Here is a 21,997-nt window from a genome sequence, read left to right as displayed (position 1 = left end):
GTAAGCTACCTGTCCGCTTACTCCAGAGGGACAATAACATGGTATCCATAAATGCAGCTAAAAGCATGTGGCATTCCAACAGTAATGAAGCCTCTCAGTCTGTATGTGTACAGGAGAGGGAGTGTTTCACTAGAGGGGAGAGTGTGTGCGTGTGTGTTAGAGTGAAAACTTCCTCACTTCCCTTCAGGCTAAGATACAATCCCTCTGCCAGCCCTCGGCCCTCTCAGCAAGCCCTGTCAGTCCTCTGGGAGGGGCCCATGGTAGACACACAAATGCACGCACACACACACACACACACTCATGTACATATGCACTCCTGCAAATGCACTCAAAACACACACATGAGCACACATGCATGCATACACATTCTCATACACACTCATGTGAAAATATACGCAAACATACACACACCCCTGCACACACATTGACAGATGCACATGACTGTGCATGCGTGCACACACACATGAACGCACACACACACACAATCCTGCACACATTCACACACGCATATGGCTTTGCACACACACACACACACACATACATATAGACACACACACACACACACACGTGCACACAGAAGCCATTTGGAGCCTATAGCCCCTGCATTTCAGCACAAGCTCATCACCTCATCCCATTTGTCCACATATGGAAAAGTGCTGATCGCGCTCTTCAATCCCAAAAGGATTCCTGACCTACTTATGCACGTTTGTCTTTTGTCCCCCTTGAGTGGAACCTGTGGACCCTTGAAAAGAGCAAGCATGACAACCAATGAGCTACCTACCGGTAGAGTTCTGCACACCCTCCCTAATACTACATACTGTAAGCCCCTAAAGAGCAGGAGAGGAGAAGAAAGCATCTGACTCCAGTTTACGGCTGACACAGTGATTAAGGGGAGACACACTAACGACCCCATCATCAGTGAAGCGTAGGAGACATGACACCCCCCCCCTCCTCTTACTTACATCTGTATATGGGGGCATGTGCTGTATATGAGACCATTTGCCTCCATGACAGCCCAAAGGGACAGCCAAATGAAGGGAGAGATTGTGCTAATCCATACGGAAAAGAGAGAGACACAGATTAATCCTTGGATTAGGTTACATCAGCATCGGGGAACGGAGCGCAATCGTCTTCAGGGTGAGTCATTGGTCAGAGGATATTTTATGTCCACTTTTGGGGAAAAACTTCACTCAGTCACTTGTGCTAAACACACCACAGGAGTTACACTGTGGCTGTGTGCGTGGGACTTGGGGAGGGTTGTGTGTGTGTGTGTGTGTGAGACTTGGGGAGAGGGGGCTGGAGGCCCACTGCAAGCCAGCAGCAGTGTCTGGGGAGTGGGGGCCAGAGGCCAGTTTTGCCCCCTTGATGGGTGTTTGCCAAATGCCTGCACACTGATCAGGCTATCCATTCCCAGCCCTGCGCAAACCTCCACATGCACACTAAACATACATCTCACACACACACATACTGACACACTCACACACACATACTCTCACACACATATAGATGGACTCATACTCACATACGCACACACATACTCAAACACACACACACACACACACACATACTCACTCACTCATACATACTGTACATACTCACACACACACACACACGGATACTCACACACTCTCTCTCTCTCACACACTCACACACACACACGGATACTCACACACTCTCTCTCACACACACACACACACACACTTACACACACACATACTCACACACACACACACACACACACAAACGTGCCTATGCCTATATGCACACACTTGAACAGACACAGAGACACACATTGCGCATATGTGCCCACACAGACACAGACACAAACACACACACTAAGTTAGTCACAGACAATGACACAGACATTAGACATAGACACACACGTGTGTGTACATTCTGTGCCCCTCCATGTGTCTGTGCTCTATCTCTCTCTCTCTCTCTCTCTCTCTCTCTCTCTCTCTCTCTCTCTCTCTCTCTCTCTCTCTCTCTCTCTTGCTCTCTCTCTCTCTCTCGCTCTCTCTTCCCTGAGGGTGAGTGAATTTTCTAAATGCTGAGAAGGGCAGATAGCCAGCTCTCCTCCCCTCCTCTTCTCCTCCTCCTCCTCCCTTCACTTCCATCTCCTCTGGCCTTCTCCTGTCTTATTACCTCTCCCTCTCTCCCCTCCTGATGCACTACTCCTACTCCATTGTGGAGGCTGGCTCTTGTACTCCAAGCGGTCCCAGATCAGCTCCTGCTTGCTTTCTTTCTCTCTCTCTCTCTCTCTCTCTCTCTCTCTCTGCTCTCCACTCCCTCTATATGACGTAGTTCCTTTTCTTTCACTCGTCAGGGTTGGGACTGCAGCGCCGCTGAAACTCTTGTCCATACTCGTGGATCCACTTGTTAGCCACTGCAGAGAGAGAGGGCACAGAGTGCACATAAGTTACTTACAACAGACTACGAACAGCTGAGTCAGACTGTGGGATCAATTTGTTACTACACTACATGTAGTTTTGGAGAGAATTTATATACTGTACTATGATCATTTCATGCGCAGTATGAGTTTGAAATGAAGATTTCTACAGGAGAAACATAATCTTAATATTTACATTTCAATTCTAAAGCATGTATAAACAAAAAGGAAAAAATTGATTTTTTATTGTCTCGTTATTGATCTCCATTTAGAGGATTATTCACAACCACCCAATAATTTATGACTCAACAGACTGAGACACAAATAATTACAGTAGAGTCTTGCCTAAGTGCTTGGCGGATAAAGGTGTAGGTTTTTGAACATTCTAACATAAGATTCCATTCCGCAACAATTGAAGGTTCTAAATTCAATGAACCCAGGTATTCTTTAGAACGTTCATTTCCCAACATTCCCATCACACCGGTGTGACGGTACACCTTTAAGGGTTTACCACCCTAGTCTAAAGAACTCCACTATGAGTGAGCAGACACATTTAAAGGTTTTTGCCTGTTCCTGTCACCCGACTCCTCTCTGTGTGAAGTTGCATGTTTCCAATCAGACAGGGGTCAAAGAAGACCCCCCTAAAGAGAAGAGGGGGATTACAGAGTTTCCACTGCTACTTTCTGAGTGTCTATTACAGATGGACCTCCACACTGTCCTGCACAGGCCACACCACCCTTTCTCTTGAAGTGCTACTTGCTTAAACAGCCCTTCCGCTCGCTTATATGGCCCTATGAAACTTATCAGAGCAGAGAGTGCTGCACATGCTCAGTGCATCATTGCTAAGCTGAATTTGATGTCTGAGCAGATCTCCCAGTCATCCCGCACTGTGTGTAATGGACCACAGATGTTGCTGTTCCGCGCGCTCTCCTTTATGAAAGACATGCGACCCTCCACCTCTCCCTCCTTCCCTTCACCTCCCAAAAGCATTCCAGAATGATTTTGGATCCCTTTCAGGGAAAGCAAATGAATGCATGGGAAAAATTATGCATTCTTGAAGGTAGTACGTGATGGTATGCTTTTTTATCAATAACTCATGTTCCTGATATCGAGGTTCATTGTTAAAAAAAAATAAGCTGTCTTCACTGCAAAAAGGCTGAAATATTTGATGTTCCAGCTAAAAGTGATTTGAAATGATTCTATGTGATGTGGGCTTATATCTCTTTCTCTTACCCCACTTGTCCCCAACTAGGACAGGGCATCCAGCATGCAGCGTGTCTCCGTTTCCTTGTCCATTACGGTGAAGGTTCCACCAGAAGAGGGCGGCATTCTGGAACACACACACATTCCCCCGACCCCACCACAACCACCATCACCGCCAATGTAATGGGGAAAAATAGCTTTCTAGCATTTTCTCATTTTCTATAATCACTCTCTAGCAGAGTAAGACAATAAGAGCGAGCTAGATAGATAGATAGATAGATAGATACTTTATTGATCCCCAGGGGAAATTCAAGAAATTAAGAAGCTAAGAAGAAGCTAAGAAGACTACATATTTTTAGACACTTTTAGACAATTCACCAATTCAGAACTGAGCATTCTACACAGCGGAACAGACAGTAGGTATAAAAAGGGTTAAGTATGCATGTGTAAGCACTGATTTCCCACAGAGCATTATGCTAAAGTGGGCCCAAATGTTCCCTGCATGAGACATGCTCATGACAACACCTATCAGCACAGGGGTCAAAGGGGCTAAACCCCCTGCCTGAATCCTGTAAAGTGTCAGTGCTGGGTCATTTATCAAAGACAACACACTCTCCCACAAAAAAACAAAAGCTTCCTTGTACCGAAGGAACACACACACACACACACACACGGCTACTGCTGCACTACCACAGAAAATAAGATATTTGTGTCTATATAGCCTCTTTGCATTGGAAATCACATGTCACTAATCATACAGCATTCTGACAGATGTGAGGGGAGAATAACTTAGGAAACAAGTCCTGTCTTGAGGCATTCTGAAGGTGTGAGAACATCAACTCACAGGGCCGAGGCCGACAAACACTGAGTCTGACCCGACCGACTAGAATTAGTACTCTTTGACCTCCTCACATTACTGTAGAGGTGGTCCATCTCAAAAGGTCTCCCGACCTACTTTTGCTTGATTTTGTTATTGTTCATCACTTGTAAGTCGTTTTGGAGAAGAGTGCATTTGCCATGACTGGACAAATGAACCCATATATGGAGCAGAGCAGAAAGGAGCGTACCTGCACAATCGGAATGCTGAAGTTGGCGTAGATGAAGGCCGTCGATCCACCTGCCTCCACCGCGCTGAGCTGGGGGTGGCGACAACGTTCGCACTGAGCTGGCTCCGCGAGCCGTGTTTGCACATGTCATAAAATTACAGCCAGCGCAGCCCAGGAAAAGCAGCAAGAGTGAATGAGCCCTCCAAAACCAACAGACCCCATGCTCTTGTTCTCTATTGGAATGTTTTTGGCTTACGGGCGAGTCTGGAGATTATTAGATCATTTTCACTCAGGCATTGGAGATATACTGAGGTACTATTTGACAGATTTGAATAATGCACGCCTTACATTACTGCGAGCTGAAAGCATTTTTTTGTCAAACAAAGCAGCCAAACATGTCCATCTTGCCAAAGGGGGAACAGAAAAGTCATTCACTCACGTATATCATGAAGGTAGCTACTCGGTTCCCAGTTTTGAGTCTGTAAAGTGGACTGGACTTTGACTAGAAAAGGGGTTGAGAGAGTGATAGCATAGTTAGTCACAGTTTTCATGTAGTATTGATAATGGCATCGGGAAAACCCCAACACATTCATCAAAACTTCGTCAGAAATGTGTCAAAGCAATTAATTTCTCCTTTTACATTCTGACTGCAGACAAGGTGTATAACATGAACATTTTGGCACTCACTGAAACAATGAGAATTGTAGTTAATTGTAAAATATTATTATTTACTGTTGCATGGTCAAAATGGGGTTCATAGTGGCCTCCGATGCCATAGTTGACCACCTGAAGGTACTCCCCATATGGATGCTGCACATTCAACCCAGTCAGCGTGTGAATGCGCTCATCTAGTTTTCCAACTATGGGGTGGGCCGTGTCCTTTAACCATGCACTGCACACACACACACACACACACACACACACACACACACACACACACACACACACACACAAAACAACATTAGAACATTCAGGACATTCAGATTTAATGCATCTTTGGGTTAGTCAGAATTACTCTATTAATTTGACTTTTTCTTGTAGTGTGCATGCTTCATACATAAAAACCATTTGTTTGAGGAATACCAGATTCAAATTGTCTCAGTAAGTGCAAGAGGTTAACTGTGCAGTAATTGTGTCTGGTCTGGCCATTGTAATTCATGTTAGAATTAAACTATGGTCAGGCAATGGGCCATGCTCCAAATAATATTACGTCTTATTGAGATGTCGGAAAAAGTGAAAACAAAAGTCCAGAATAATTCATGGGTCCTATACAGCTAAGGCCGGCCGTACCTTTTACTGATGCGATAGTCAACGGTGGCCTGATTCTCACCAGATGCCACAACAGACCTTCTCAGCTGACAACAAAGGAAAACATCCCATTAGATAACCTGGAAAGAAGGCCTTTTATCTAGATTTCTCAAATGATTACACTTAATCACAATTTCCTACTTCAATGACACTACAATGCAGCTATGAACTGAGCCTTATCACACAACTCATTGTTCCAACTTGCATGCAAAGATGCATCCCAAAGATCCCATTCCTTGGATCTTTAGCCCACGATTTTGTACCACAAGTATGGGAAAACCCAGTGGTTAAAAATATCAAGAGAAAGCTCAAGAACCGGCAGAGAAAAAATATCCAAAGAATTTCCAGAGGGAACAAAGAGATGGTAATCAATGATTCAAGTCCAGTTTGCCCACATACATAAAAAAATGTGGCTAATGACCAAGTGGCTAATGACCACAGATGGCTCGCCAAGACAAAGCGGAACAGATGATTAGCTGGGGCCCCGCTGGAGAGATGAGAAATCTGCCATGTCTGCTTTTAATTATAGCGAAAGACTGTCGTCATACAGTATGTTGTCTTAAGTGGTTAAATAAGTGGCATGGCTTTGCACTTGATCAGAGCTGTGGAAAATTCATCCCAATAGTGCCGAAACCCTCACAGACAAGACTCGTCCAGAAGGCATCTCTTTAATACCATCCCTGTGATACAGCGTTTACGTGATTCACCACATTGTGGTACAACACATTGCTTAAGTCTGTGGGTATTGAAAGGCAGTACATATTTTTCCATGAGCCATGTCCATAAGGGATCTCCAGAGCTGTCCTTTTCAGCAGAGCTTTCTACAGAGGAGCAGAATGAAATCCAGCCAATGGTTGGAAATAGTACAGTATATCCCCCTGAAACTAGTCTTGCTTAGAGTTTGGAGACATACCAAGGGTTCGTCCTCCCCCAATGCAACATTATTTGACATCTTCCAAGTTTGAATTACCATAAATGGCATTGCGGCTTGTTAAGCCCTATAGCCAAGGAAGGTTGGTGGGCTTTAAAGTGGAAACATTTTACCTTAAAGTTTTTGCATTTGCTTGCAGTACAAGTCTTGCTACATATCTAAAATATGAATGTAGCAGAGATTTAGCATTCATATCTGACTCTACAAGAGGTTATCTGAAGGGTGTATTTTGCCAAATGATGAATGCTTAATACCATTAATAAAAGGAAACAAATTAAACTGCAGCATATAAACACATACGTACAGACATACATACTTGCACAACAAAACCCAACAAAACAGGGGTGCAGGACAAGCAATACCTACAGCTGGCTGAGCCACTTTTTTGATGCTCTCTGCTTCGGCATCTGTGATGAAGTTGTGGTAGAGCACCAGATAGGGCTTAAAACTCACAACCTCTCGCCTCATCGGTTGCAGGAGCAGCGCCGGGCTGCCATTGGTGAAGTAATCGCAGAACAGCTCCGGATCCTCATAGTGCTTTGGCTACACACAAACACACACAAAACATACGAACTTCATTACTGCAGGCAAAACAGGATCAGCCAAACAGAAACACAGAGAAGAAAAGCACCAGGGTTTTATTTCTCTTTATTTATCCTCCGCTAAACATGGTCTGCATATTTACACATTACAACTGGGTGGTCAGATTGTTTTTTTATTCCTCTTTTGGCCTGATTATTTGAAGCGATTATCACGTTATTCTCAAAAGAATGTATCTTGGTTGGATTTAAAAGTGAGGTTGAGGAACGCCTCTCCAGCTTGTGCATGCAGGGTGACATAAAAAACAGCCGGCAGGATGTGTTCTGGTAAACACATGTGTCTGATGCGTCAGCGTCTCCAAGCAAATAACATCACCTCATCCTCAGCCTCGGCCAGCAAGTGTGGGCAGGCTCCAGACGGCGTTCAAACACACCATGATGTAAGCACATCCCAAAGATGATTAGTCACTCTCTGAGCCTCCATATGCTTATTTTAGCGTGCTCCAGTTTAGGGCTGCAGCTATCGATTCTTTTTGTAATCGATTAATCTAGCACTTTATCGATCGATTAATCGGATATTTTTTTTTGTTGCATTTTTAAACAACCAAAAACAAATAATGCATAACGAAAATGACATTGCTGCAAAATGATCAAGCAATTGGCACAGAGGTATTTATTCTAACTCCAACATTTGGCTCCAAAACTAAAACCCATTTATTGCAATTTACCCATTTAGTGTTTATAAGTGCCAGTGCCAACAATTAAATAATGTTCAAAATGCTCTCTGTAAAATTGCAACCTCTTGTGCATGACTTAGCTGGGCGAACAAAGCTGTCCATACTATGTTGTGAAGTGATGGGAGGGAGAAGAGGGAAAGCAATTTAGTGTATTAATATGCACAAGTTTCATGCTGTAATCTAGACCTGACATCAAAGTAAATATCTGTTTTATGTAGATTTCTACACCTGCAGCATTTGGCATTAGGCTACTAACAAATAATTTTACCATTAGGCTACTAAAAAAAAATTCTGGGGTGAGCCTATTTGCTATGGTAACCTAGCAACCTGTGTGTGTACGCGTGCGGTGCGTGAGGGAAGATGAGGGTACATGCATGTGTATAAGAAGGCGTTCTTTTTTAGTCATACTGTCTTGCAATTGAACGTGAATAAGTTTACTACTTAAAAGCATCAAAGCTACAACATTATCACGACATCACTACAAATACAGTATGTGATTAAAATCAGCCAACATCAATGTAGGCTATAGGCTACGTAGATAGATAGGCTAGATAGATTGATAGACAGCCTACTTTATTGACGCTTGATGAAACAGCATGGAGTGCGTGTTTTCGGTTCAGATGCTTGTTCTTTTCCTTTTTGAGTATGTAATGATCCCAAAACTTTACTTGAAAACTTTACACATTCTCTGACATTTATGGACATCTTGACTCCGCAATCGCGCCAGCTAATAAAAATTCAGAATGCATCACGATTCACGCGCTAGTGGTGTGCTTCCTGAACAACGGTCCGTGTTGAACAATCAGATCCCTGCGCGCATAGTGCGCTTCATAGGAATTTAACGAGGCTCGAGTAATTTTTGTAGTCGAGTTATTTGAGTAACTCGATGAATCGTTTCAGCCCTACTCCAGTTTATACTCTTTGTTAACATGCTGTGGTGCAGGATCAACAGAGAACCTTGCTAAGATTTTATTTAATCAGACATGTTATCATTTTTCACCACAGGCAAAGATGAAATACCGGTATGCAGACACAGAATTAGAGGTACATTCCTTGATTATAATCCACTACACTTTCCATGGAAGTGGAATTTCCATTCAGCTATCCGTCCTTTGTGTGAGCTCAAAAAAAACAAAAAACATTGGTGCTTGCATTCCTGTGAAGATGGGATAAAAGCAAAGTTGCTTGGACTGAGCTATACTGTTCCATCCAATCAACAATAGAGTGTCCCAGTGACGCCACTTCCATTTGCCTCCATGGGACCTATCTTTCAAAACAATTTGAACGCGAATGGCGAAAAATAAATTATATTCTGGTCCCGGTTGACTTGTGCCTTGAATTACCCATATGATGTTTGTCAATTTTAAAGACAATTTTTCATGTAAAGACATTTGCAGTTTGTTTCGTAACTATTGAATTACAACATTGTGAAAGATCGTAATTCCAACGACTAGAGTGCTACAAACCCATCAGTCGCGCTATGACGTTAGCTCATTCACAGCCACACTAGATTGTACAAGCATACCAGCAACAGGTCTTAATTGGGCTTTCCTTGCCGATGAAAATACCATGAGTCAGAGGATTAAACACATCAGGTAAGTTGTATTCATCCATAGACTGTACATTAGATACTGTTAAGTGACATTGCAGGCAGCAAGATGCAACCGTTAACTAGCATAATAGCTAATCTTATCGTTAATTACGTTGGTGACGTACATCGTTCGAGACGAGAGATGTAGTCCACTGAGCGGATTCGCACAAAACCAACATAACTTTTGAAGTCTATCGAACAACAGTACTTTCTTGACGTGAAAAATGATCTTTTAAATTCACACACATCATATGTGAAATTCGTGGCACAATTCAAACTGGACCAAAAAATAATTGTTATCTCTCCATTAACTCCCGTTCATATTTTTTTAAAAGATAGGTCCCTTGTAGCGGAAGTAAAACGGAAGTCACTGGGACACTCTATACTGGCAGTCGCTCCAACACTGCTTGAGGTATATGAACAGGATGGGTGTATTTTATTCGCTGTTCAACTCAAATATAAACAACATTTCACCAAAATCAAGGACTATACCTTTAAAGCAACACCAAAGAACTTTCCCTCTGTCGCACGCACACTATTCGTTTATCCAGCGCTGGCTTTGCAAATAACAATGTCCACAGACAAGGTAGAATATGTTGCATGATTTATGCATGATGTATTGCGACATCAAACGCAAGTCAAATTTGTAGTTTCTAGTGCTGTCATTTAAACGCGTATTAACGGCATTAACGTAAACCTATTTTAACGGCGTCAATTTTTTTATCGCGAGATTAACGTTCTTTTTGCTGTAACAAACTTTGCAGTTTTTTCACAAGCTGTTGCAACAACTAGTAGGCCTAACGTTAGAACAACTACAACACCACACTGGATCTAGCTAGACCGTGCTGCATGTATACGCCCCATTTTAGGGGAAAGGGAGCTGTTTGGATAATGGAAACCTATGCTGCATAGAAGTGGGGAGCGACAAGTTATACTTATACTAAATCTTGAAACAAACGTGAATAAAAGGCACAAAATAAGGTTGGTGTAAGAGTTATCTGTGTGTTTATGGGATTAATGTGACCATTATGTTCCTATTTTTTGCTCTTTCCAGTTTAGCCTACTAACAGGAGTGTCACGAATGTAGGCACAGTCAGCTGACTATAACTAAGTTCGGCAAGCTTAACTTTACATGTCATAACATCAACTAAACATAAGTCACACATTCATTCTATCACTTGTAATATGAACGTAGCCTTTTTATTACAACTAGGTGAGATAATTGGCTATGCCTGTTATAGCCTACTGAAGTTCCACAGTTAGTTAGCTAGCAAGCTAACCGTTTTACATGGGATATGGTAAGTGTAGCTAGTGCTGTACGTGCTGAATGGGTTGTAATGTAGCCTACATCGTTTCGACATGAGTAAGTTACATACACATAATTCTTTATAACTGCCGTGTTAGTAAAATTATTGAATGGCCTGTAAATTAATAACTAGATGTAACGTCAAGGTGTGATTAGGCTATCTGTCTTCCCATTAGAATCAATGATATATGTATGTTAACTTGTTTTCCGCTAAAATGGGGCATGATGCAGATTAAATGTAGCCTATCTTTATGATGATGCGCCTTTAGTAGGCTAGGCTACGTAAAGGCATGCTGCACACACTTACTTGTTTGGGCTTACGATTCCGGCCAAAGAGTAGATTCGTACAATAAACACCAACGCAGTTCTGAACTCCCGGTCAGCTGAATGGTGTTTTAAATTGCTGTGGACACCGATGCCGACATGAGTGCGATGCACTCTGCTTTCGACATTCATTTACTGTACATTAGATTCCATTCTTTTCAATACAACTCTGCAAACCAGCATCGCACTTTGCCGCCATGTAAATCACGATTCAGTTATATTTGGTCGACGCCGCTCCATAAAATCCATTGTTCATCCAGTGTTTGCGTATAGTGTGTTGCCTCAGGTCTGCTGCACATCTTTTGAAATTTGATTTGAAATAATCAAATAGACCTACGTCTTAAAGTTAAGTTAATGAAGTAACTTGCTTTGCTTTCATTTGAATCCTAATCAAGATACACAATAATTGCTTTATATTGTTAACATGGACTCCTGGAAAGTTCAGAAATGCAAAATAATAGAATTTTAATCATGCGATAAAATATGTGATTAATCGTGATTAACTATAGGCCTAGGAATTCAGCGATTAATCGTGATTAAAATTTGTAATCGTTTGACAGCACTAGTAGTTTCTTATGTCTCATTCCATCAAACTACAGATCCGCTACCCGATCTGGCAAACTTACATAGTGCAGTTATAGCCGATAGAGGGCTGCGAAGCGAATGCAGAAGTGCCGTTCACCCTGTTACAAGTTGATGAACCACTGAAACGATTTTGGAAACATTATTTTAAGGTACAAAAAACTCTTTGGTGTTGCTTTAAAAGATGAAGATACCCTGGGACCATGTTTCTGACTCAGCTTTAACAGAAAGTCAAAGTTGTTTAATCGTCCCCTTAGAATTACAAGGTTCTATCTACGTTCTGAGTAGTTCTGAGATATTGAGCTTCATAGTCTTTAGACTTCCATAGTTATACCGACAAGCGGAACAAACCTCTTTAGATATAATGTCCAAAAATGCATACAACTACAAGAAACACCTCACCTCACCTCACCTTCTTAAGGTGTCAAAGAATAATGTCAATAACTCAATTTTGACAAAAATGTCAGATAGAACCTTATAATTCTAAGGGGACGCTATATTAAATGTTTTAATCAGAGATGCGGTCTCTAATGCCAAAGCTGCTAACCCAGTGCACCAAAAGAATATGACAGAGGGTGCACCTGAGAACCTTGCGTCTGGCAGAGCCTCTCATAGGTGTTCCTGGTCCTCAGGTAAGTGGTGGAGGGTCTCTTTAAAACACCGGCAGCAGTGGCCTTGTATGGATTCTCAACGAGAAGCCTCTCGTACTTCTCTACGTTGAGCAGCACTCTTTCATTTAAGGGATCTTTGGAGGAGAATATGAGAGAGACCAAGGAAGTGTTACTGGTTATAAAACGCATTCATAATTGAAGAAAAATAAGCTATAGCAGTATTGGCAGTGAAGCGGCTGTAATTCTGTTGCCAGAAAACGTGATTTATACAAAAAGACAATTTATGTTTTTGATTCATATTATTTAGAGCAAACACTTGGACAAGAAAGAATTGCGTCATCATGATTGGCAGAATAAAGACAACACAATCTTCTGTGCAGCTTGAGAATCGCAGCTCCAATTATTTATTTTTTTCATGATATAAAATACAGCTGTTTCAAAAATGTGGGTATTTTTTTCTGTCAAGCTATGGGCTGCTGCTAAATTGTTATGACTGGAAAGACTTACCGTGACGTAGCAACTCCTGCGAGAGACTCAATGCATAAGAAATGTTTCCTGTCTGAAAAAGAATAAAAAAAAGATTCAGTGCACACTACAAAGACATCTGCGTGTGTATGAAATCCAAAGTACTTTACAGAAGAAGACACATTAAAACCCTTATCCACACTGAGATAAAGTCATAAACCCATAGACCAATATGACAAAGGATTAAATCTTTTCTCCTGTTTATGTCAGCGAGAATTTGTATTACAAACAATATGACAAGGCAAAATGTTTTACCCTATTTTTGTCAGTGTAGTTTTATTGACTTAACTTTGCTTGAACTGGTATTAAATTCTATGTGAGTGGTAGGCTACTCATTACTGCACTAAAAAAGTCCTAGTCTCACTGTACCTTGATTGTTCCACTTTTTGGTAAATCGCTTTGGACAAAAGCGTCAGCTAAATGACTAAATGTGAATCTAAATGTCTAATACACCTTGAAATGCGAGAAAGCCAGATGGTCCAGGGCGTCCTCCAGACTGCCCTCATCCTCAGGCCTCCAAGCCAACTCTGACCCCCTGAACAGTCGGACCGACTCCTCCAGCCACTGCACCGAGTGGTAGTAGTCCTCAACGTCATAGGCAACCTGCTCACAAACAAATTTAAAACAGGGCAAGTTAAGATAAGCGGTGCTAAGAGAGATTATGTGACAACTAGTATCTACCCGTTGTCTTCACTTTTCAACATCAAGGTCCCATAGGTATCAGTCATGCACATTACAAATTGACGTTAAAGGGGTACAGTAATGAAGAGGGTCACTTCTCTACTCTAGGACACCAAAGAAAGGCTCCATACTGTAGGGCGATACTAAGTGTTCCGATACCAATGTGATACCAATGGCAATGGTTGCCATTCTCCCTATTATGTCAGTGTAACATCAAAATGATTTTGAATCCATTTTTCCAGGTCAAACTGTTACATATTGTTGTTTTACAATACAAAATGACTCATTTTAACGTCATATAATATATTGGTTTCTGTAATTTTCTACCAGCAACTTTAATGTACCCCATGCAAATCCCATCTGTTCGGTGGGGATTATGAGTTAGTGATGACTCGCCCCTAAATGCCACCAATGACACTGCATGCTGAAGCCTTTTGGCAGACTACACTCTTCACTTAGTCATCAGGTCACTCATCGGGTCACTGCCCTCAGAAGATCTGGAGAATGAGAATATATATTGTCAGCGGCCTAAATGGAAAATCTGGGAAGCGTTGAATGCAGCTACTGTGCAGACAGCCTTCTCCCAGGTCCCCCACGCATGAATTAGTAGTAGCAGTGGCAGCCACACAGGAATAGACAGGCAGACAGACAGACAGAGAGAAAGAGAGAGAGAGAGAGATTGTTGTGGGACACTGAGGGCAGTCTGTTCCACATCAGGACTAGAGGGACATGCACGAGCAGGACTCGGAGTGTGAATCCCTCAACACTGCGTGAATGAAAACTCATCAACTCCTCCTCCACCACCACCTACACCCCCCCTACGTCCACCCACCCACCCACCCAACCAACCGCCCCCCCAACCAACCGCCCCCTGCCTCCGCAGCCTCACCATCCCACCCCCTGCGTCTCACACAAAGCATGTGAAAGGGGTGTGCTCTCTAAATACTACTTACTCTCAGTGGGACACCTACATGCTTGGTCAGAGCACACCAGATGAGAAAGTCATTGCTCATCCATCCTCCTGCTGTGTTATTCTCCCATGCTCGGAGAAGTTCGGAGGAAGCCCTGGCGTTGGGTTTTCCCCTCCGTCAGCCGAGCCGAGCCGTTCCTCTCCACCCCACAAATGGAAACTCCATTTACGGGGTGGAAAAAAAAGTGATGGAGACTATTTTGCAGTAGCCTCCTTGACACCAGACCGCATATCTCAGTTGAGATTGAGAGTAGGTCTGGAAAGGCTTCATTGACTTAGGAAGCTATATAAATGTGCTATATAAATAAACTGACTTGAATTGACTTGACTTGACTTAAGACTTCCAGGGGCATAACCAGCAGTGAAATTAAACTAACATTGGTGCATTAAACTCTTACCAAATCGTTTCAGAAGTGCAGCAATCAAATCTTTCTTGTAAACGAAGGTTTTAAATGCAGTTGTTTACTTAATTCCAAAGAAAAGACATGTTCATAATATCTATGTAACCCTGTCGCCATCAGCACAGCCACTGGTTGTGTTGAATGCACTGCTCTCTCTGTCATCATATAAAGCAGCCCCATGCCGGATAAGCGCTTGTGACTGGAATCTTGGAAATGGGTGTCAATGGCCTCCTTGCCAGACTGACTGGCAGAGCAAATTCAGATTCGCTAACAGGTTCGTCCGGGTTCTCCCAGGCCTATTTCTAATTTTGCAGAGGATTCAGAAAAAAAAAATCTCTATACTGGAGAAGTGTGATAGTCATTTTCACAGGGAGCAAAACAAAGCTGGCTTGAACATGTGCATCTCACAGAGTAAAAATAATGCAATAGCAGCATCTGCTCTCACTGAGAGCAGATGAGGGGCCATGCCATCCCCCTGAGAAAAACTCTGCTAAACCACCCCTAGTTCATCTCCTTTTGAATTACAGTTGATAACAATACATATTAAATATTGCCTAAATAGACTAACCCCTATGCTTTATTTTCAAGACAAGTAGTAGTAGTAGTATACCTTTCTTTAACTCAGAGTTCATCAACGACTGTGCGAAGGTGATCAGATACCTACTTTGCCCACTAGGAAGCAGTCGTCTCCCGAGAGAGGGATGGACACGCGAGGGCGGTAGATGTCCACAGTGTTGCCTTGGTTGGTCAGTCTCTGGAAGTGTCCTCGGACCAGCCCCTCCACGTGCAGCGCGTACACATCCTGCAGCCTCATGAGGCCCTGGGCAGCCCCCTGGATGTCCTCCTGCTTGGGCAAGCTCCCCTCCACATTCCTGTAGCCAGATCTGAGGGCTGGGCCAAAAACCAGACACAACAAAAGGTTGAGAGTATAGCCACAAGGTCATAATGAGAGGGCCATAAATAAGGGACATAAAACTGAAGGGATGGGGAAGGCTGCTCCAGTTGGAGACAGCTGTTGGAGTCAGCTGTGTGTGTGTGTGTGTGTGTTTAGACAGGGTTGTTAAGAGCTGTTGAGCTAAAGCACCTTGGGTGTTTTCCTGGGCTTCTTCGCTGTAGACCACATTGGGCCATTCCGAATGCAGTCGCTTGATCAGAGTGAATGCCACCAAAGGATTCGCAGCTGCCGCACCGGTTAGTCTGCTGTAGACCGCGCTGTGCAGTTGGGAAACTTTTGCGTAAAATCTGTGGAAACACAAGCTGGTTTTAAATCTCAACATCACCTAACTTTCTTTCCATTTCTCCGTCTCTTTTGAAGATGATCTGTCATATTGTGCATTGTGTGTGATTGACGGTTCATCTCTGGCTATATCAGTTCTTCTTTTAGACAATCCTCTGTCGTGACCAGATGTTGATCTGGGTATTTCCCACAACAATAAATAAATCATTTTTGAGAGCCCACACCGGAGTCGTAACCCACATGGCTTTCTTGCGCGTTTTTGCTGGATAGCCTACAACTGGATGCCCAGACATTCCCACGGAAGTCGCAGCTGATGCAACCACCCACAGCACCCAAAAGTACACTAAACACACGTGAAGAATGCACCTCGCAAATAAATATCAGCACATTCGTCTCGTGGACACTGAGTGTGCACTGAGCATGGTTTTTTGTTTGGTAAAAAGTGCAGACACGCAACGCACTGGACATTTAGCACAGATAACACATTTTCTTTGTATAGATGCATTGTCCTTTTGTTAAACATCATGAGTAACCTACAACCGAAAACTACTGCATTTGAGCACACGCTCTATAATCAATAAATTAATTAGCCTACCAAATAAGGACAACATATTGCACTTAATATAACATTGCACTTACCTTTGAATATCTCTCAATCTCTCAGTCTCTTGTTCTATGTATGCTTTTAGATGATAAATTAGTTTCCTTTCAGTATCAATAGCTTGCTTTACGTTCATCATTGACGTAAATATTTCACCATTTGTGGAAATTACAAGACCCGTCACAAACCATACCGTCAGAAATTTTAAATAGATTGACATTTTCGATCAATATCGCAACAGAAGAAACAGCTCACCATGTACCATGGGCCTAATTGGTCTCGGACAAATCTTAACAAAGACTTTATAAAGATGACAAAATAAAGAATTCTAAAGTTCTTTCAGCTCTTTCGCTGGTCCGACGAGAGTTCTAACAGTTGCGCCGTTTGGTCCCTGCAGTGCGTTCTACGGCAGAGCACACCCCTCTCACTCGTTCTCCCACGCTGTGCTATGGCTGAAAGACATTTAGTGCTTTCCATTCAGAAAATGCAGCACACCCATGTATTAGATAGAATTTTGCTTTATTTAGGTCTATATCATCATCATCACCATCATATCCTTCCTCTTTCATAATCAGTTTGCACATCAAAAATTATTGCAGCTTATAGGCTGACATCATACTTTTCATACATATCTATACTTTTCATACATATCCATCATACATATCGTTTTTTTCCCTAACATTTGAGTGCATAACTCATACATGTATTGACAGGTGGTACAGAAATACCAGATTAGGCAACATTTAATTGTGATATACTATAGGCCATTCTAAGATGTTCATTAGACATTTGTTAGGATACAGACATTACACATTGTTAGGATACAGAGTGGGCCATTTCAAGTAGTGTTGACTCAAAGATGTAATACATTTTATCACTCCTAGATGGCGGTTTTGCACCACAAACCCAACAATCTGAAGGGGGAAAAAATGTCAGAAGCTGGTCCACTCTCATCAAATACATATTAACCAGTGGTGAAAATATGCACACGAAAGCAAATAAAAACCCAAGCAAAATGTTTTACATGTGTGTGGATTGCATTTTTTTTCACAACCATTCTCCATATTCCCACAGCTAAGACCACACAGATTCTCATGGGTTAGCTTCAATGGTGACCTGCATGGAAAGAATTCCAAACCAGAGTCAAACCGAATGCATTAGACTGAATGATGTCCATTTTAAATGATAGGTCAGATCACATATGTATCCCAGATGTGTCCCAGGATTGGTGTGGATCAGGCAGCATTGCTGGGGTTTGCACAGGCCACAAAAACTCAGTATATATTAATTAAGTCATTTGATATACTCATGTACAGCATAACAGTGTAACTCAAAATGCATTACATGGTTTCACTACTTGGTGGCAGTTTTTACATCACCCTGTCATCAACAGGGTGTTTCAATTCAATGGTGGTAGTGTAGTGGGTAAGAAGCTGGGCTAGCGTGCAATAGCCTACAGTAAAATTTGTGATTTCAATTCCCAGCTTTCACTGTTGTGCCCTTGAGCAAGGCACTTAACTCCAAATTCCTCTGGGGACAATGTAAGCCCTTGTAATATAGTTGACATATGTAAGTCACTTTGGACAACAGTGTCTGCTAAATTAATAAATGTAATCATCAGTTAAAGAGGAAAAAGTACACAAAGTTAAATTAACAGGTTTGGTGACAGATGTCACCAACAATAAGAAGCACAAGAAAGAAAACAATGGCAAATAATTTAATTAAAAAAATAAACAAACAAAAACATGAATTACATTTTTAGAATTACAGCTATAACCCATAACAGGGTTAGATGTAAGTGTCATACAGAATAACCCACAAAATAAACGGCACACGAGTACAGTATGTTCAAAAGCGCTCCAACTCAAATTTTATTTTTCACTGCTCAACAAATGTCAGACAGCAAGCTGTCAAAATGACAACATGTTTACACAAGGATTTACAGAAATTCTTATGGATGTCCTTACACATCATTATGTAATAGTTTACAGTGACACCATCTGAGAGAATCCACTGGTCAAACTACAGTGTAGCTTATATCACAAGACATTGCACATGTGTACATTTCCATTTTGTAATACCCCCACAGACAACAGTCATTTTTAGTTAAAATACATTTCAATGGATAGCACACACTCTTCCAATTCAAAGCAACAGAAGTCAAAGCAGCAGAAGTAAAAGCAGTGAGAGCCTCTGATCACTTTCCCGGGCTCTTGCCCTTTGACCCCCTGTGGCCGACTTTGCTTGACCCGCAACCCCTGGCGGAACAGCAGAGCGGCGAGCGCCTCATGTGCGTGCGCAGACTCTCGTCGCGCAGGCCATAGATGAGCGGGCTGAGAACGCGCGGCATGACCACGAAGCTGATGTAGTTGAGGAAGGACATGTGCTCGCGCAGCCAGCCCACGTGCAGCACGATCAGGTGCTCGGTGAAGGGAATGGTGAAGGCGCTGGTGCTGAGCAGCAGCTGGAGGCCGTGGAGGAGGACCGTGTGCAGGGCCTTGGACACCGACGCCCGGTCCTGCCGCATGGTGCGCGTGCCCAGCAGGATGCGCACGTACGTGAAGAGGATGACGGCGGCGACGACGGCGAAGAAGAGCGCGTTCAGCACGACTTTGAAGAGCATCTGCGCCGGCGACACGTTCAGCACGGCAGTCTTGCACTGCACCGGCGTGGTGAGGACGTCGGCGGCGCTGCGCGGCTTGCTCAAGACGAAGTCCACCGCGGGCTGCATGCAGCTGAGCAGCCAAATGGCCAGGATGATGAGCCAGATGCGCTCGGCGCGCCAGGCGGATGGACGGCGCATTGGGTAGAAGATGGCCACGTAGCGCTCGAGCGACATTACGGCCAGGATGAGCGGCGTGTTGAGGAACGTGGCCGTGGAGAAGAAAAGCAGTGGCGCGCAGAAGACCAGCGCGAATTTCACCTAGCAGGCAAAGCAAAAACAATTTATTTAAGAAGCACATTTAAACAGAACTTTCACTGACCAAAGTGCTGTACTAAATATATACAAATAAAATCAAATAAGTTAACAAATAAATACAGTATGAGACCTGCAACAGCAGACAGACACAGATCAACAACATCAATGACTGCAACAGCAACAACAATAACAAAACCAAAAACAGTGACTGCAGCATCAACAACAACAACAACAATGACTGCAGCAACAACAACAATAACAACAATAAGGACCTGTGCCATGACGAAGAGGAAGAGGAGCACAGAGGTCAACAGCTGCAGCGTGTCGTTGGCCAGCATGTAGGTGAAGAGGATGTAACGCGGGCTCTCCAGGAAGTGCCGGTGTGACGCAAACGTGTGCAGCATGAGGATGATGAAGTAGAGGAAGATGCTGAAGATGGGGATGACCACGCACACCTTCACGATTACCGTCAGGCTCCGGTCAGACGTGGCGTTAATCTGAACGCTGCTCAGGTTTTGCATAATGCAGGGTGGCACGCAAATGTGCTACTGATGGGGGCTGCAAAAGAATGAGACTGTTTCTTTACATATACATATACACACACTATTTAAACACATAGATGACAATTCAACAAAGTACATGAGCACACAAACTTTGAGACTGTACAGTTACAGTACATTATCACAAAAGAGATATTACACATTCCAACCATCAAGTTCTAATTTCCTAAAATAGTATATAATATATACAAAACTTTCCCAATTGAACAATATTGCATATCCCTCCAACACACAAAACACAAATAACCAAACCAATCACAGGTGAAAGGGGCACTCTGCAGTCTCACAGTCACATTGTTCAAGGCCTCACCATGAAGCGTGCTGGGCTGGCTCTGTGGGGTTCCGTTGTGTGGGTTTGAGTCTTTTATCCACTTTTCCACTAAGCAACGACTGCAGTCGTCCAAAAACAGTCTTTTCTTACCGAGGGCAAACATGTCACTTGTAGTTTGATTTCTCAAGGGGCAAATTAATTTCATGCTATTGTCATGGCGCATTAGTTTGATAACTAGTGCTGGGACTGTTCAAGACAAAGTTGTCAGTTTCTTTTCGGATGTTGTCCTTTGTGCCCAATAGAACAGAGCCCACCAGTGGCTTATGGTAACATGTCAGAAGTTGTTGCCATACATGTCAGTAGTACTCATTTCACAACTTCATATCCTTGGCAAATATATTTAGTTTATAGTTCTCTTTTTTTGTTTGCTTTGTCAAATGTCTCAAATAAATGTGGTAGCTTTTGTAGCCCGATTTCACCTTTTTTCTTTTGCTTTCTCTGCCAGTGAATGAACCAGTCTTTGCTGTCAGATATTGGCCTATATTTACAATATTTCTCCAAAACATGTAAACACATTGTATAATATGAATAATTCACATTGTTATATTGTATAAAACTAATACAACATATTAATATTGCGTAATAATATTTGTTCCTGGCTAGTGTAGGAATGATTTATAATCCCTATACTGTATTTAGTTTGACCTCAGGTCTAACAGGAACAGGAGAAGTCCATTGCATGCTATTTGTTGCCATTCATGTACCCTGCCATTCATGTACCCTAAAACACACATACACACCTGCTTATGCATGCATACACACACACACACACACACACACACAGGTACCCAAGCATGCACACACACAGACAAACACACACACACACACACACACACACACACACATAGGTACCCGTGTTCTTATGCATGCATGCACACACACACACACACACACACACGTAGGTACCCAAGCATACACACACACAGACAAACACACACATATACACACACACGCACAATGCATCAATATAATGTATCATTGGGACATTTACTTATAAGTTTAACATGGGTTGTGTTTTATGAAGATACATTTGATGTTGTCATTAGGTGGATTTACATGTATAGTTTTTTGTCAATCCGATTAAACCATTCCGATTGAAAAATGCTATCCGTCTGTTTACGGTAAGTCCTATTCCAATCAGGTGGATATAGGTGCTCTAGAATCTTTGATCCGAGTAGCTGTTGTTGCTTTGCTTTTACTTGAG

At 42.6% G+C, this 21,997-nt stretch overlaps 2 protein-coding genes across 2 annotated transcripts; both read right to left on the bottom strand.

Annotated features, from left to right (window-relative positions):
- Window positions 1–1,964: 1,964 nt before the first annotated feature.
- p4ha3 (prolyl 4-hydroxylase, alpha polypeptide III) lies at window positions 1,965–17,328 on the bottom strand. The gene is made up of 13 exons (XM_048264959.1): window positions 17,021–17,328; window positions 16,229–16,386; window positions 15,809–16,035; window positions 13,546–13,695; window positions 13,075–13,126; window positions 12,538–12,701; window positions 7,244–7,420; window positions 5,929–5,993; window positions 5,371–5,530; window positions 5,078–5,140; window positions 4,660–4,728; window positions 3,623–3,719; window positions 1,965–2,386 (listed from the first exon to the last, which is right to left on the bottom strand). Exons 1-13 carry the CDS (start codon window positions 17,200–17,202, stop codon window positions 2,316–2,318), a joined length of 1,635 nt encoding a protein of 544 aa, XP_048120916.1. The 5' UTR covers window positions 17,203–17,328; the 3' UTR covers window positions 1,965–2,315.
- Window positions 17,329–19,179: 1,851 nt separating this feature from the next.
- Window positions 19,180–20,423, bottom strand: or95a1 (odorant receptor, family 95, subfamily A, member 1). Its single transcript, XM_048264020.1, has 2 exons — window positions 20,175–20,423; window positions 19,180–19,905 (listed from the first exon to the last, which is right to left on the bottom strand). The coding sequence occupies exons 1-2, from the start codon at window positions 20,421–20,423 to the stop codon at window positions 19,180–19,182; spliced, it is 975 nt and encodes a 324-aa protein (XP_048119977.1).
- Between the last annotated feature and the right edge of the window lie 1,574 nt (window positions 20,424–21,997).

This window comes from Alosa alosa, chromosome 15 (assembly GCF_017589495.1).
Source record: "Alosa alosa isolate M-15738 ecotype Scorff River chromosome 15, AALO_Geno_1.1, whole genome shotgun sequence".
In the NCBI taxonomy this organism is placed as follows: domain Eukaryota; kingdom Metazoa; phylum Chordata; class Actinopteri; order Clupeiformes; family Clupeidae; genus Alosa; species Alosa alosa.
This window is presented reverse-complemented; position numbering and strand designations above follow the sequence as displayed.

Bases quoted from the DNA above. Each gene is read 5' to 3' on its own strand.
- p4ha3 (XM_048264959.1), bottom strand. From the start codon at position 17,202: ATGTCAATCTATTTAAAATTTCTGACGGTATGGTTTGTGACGGGTCTT. The intron at 13,127-13,545 runs GTGTATTAGACA...ATTCTTTTTCAG, and splicing joins TGGCTTTCTCGCATTTCAAG to ACAGGAAACATTTCTTATGC. The intron at 12,702-13,074 runs GTAAGTCTTTCC...TCTCCTCCAAAG, and splicing joins GCAGGAGTTGCTACGTCACG to ATCCCTTAAATGAAAGAGTG.
- or95a1 (XM_048264020.1), bottom strand. From the start codon at position 20,423: ATGCAAAACCTGAGCAGCGTTCAGATTAACGCCACGTCTGACCGGAGC. The intron at 19,906-20,174 runs GTCCTTATTGTT...TTTGCCTGCTAG, and splicing joins TCCTCTTCGTCATGGCACAG to GTGAAATTCGCGCTGGTCTT.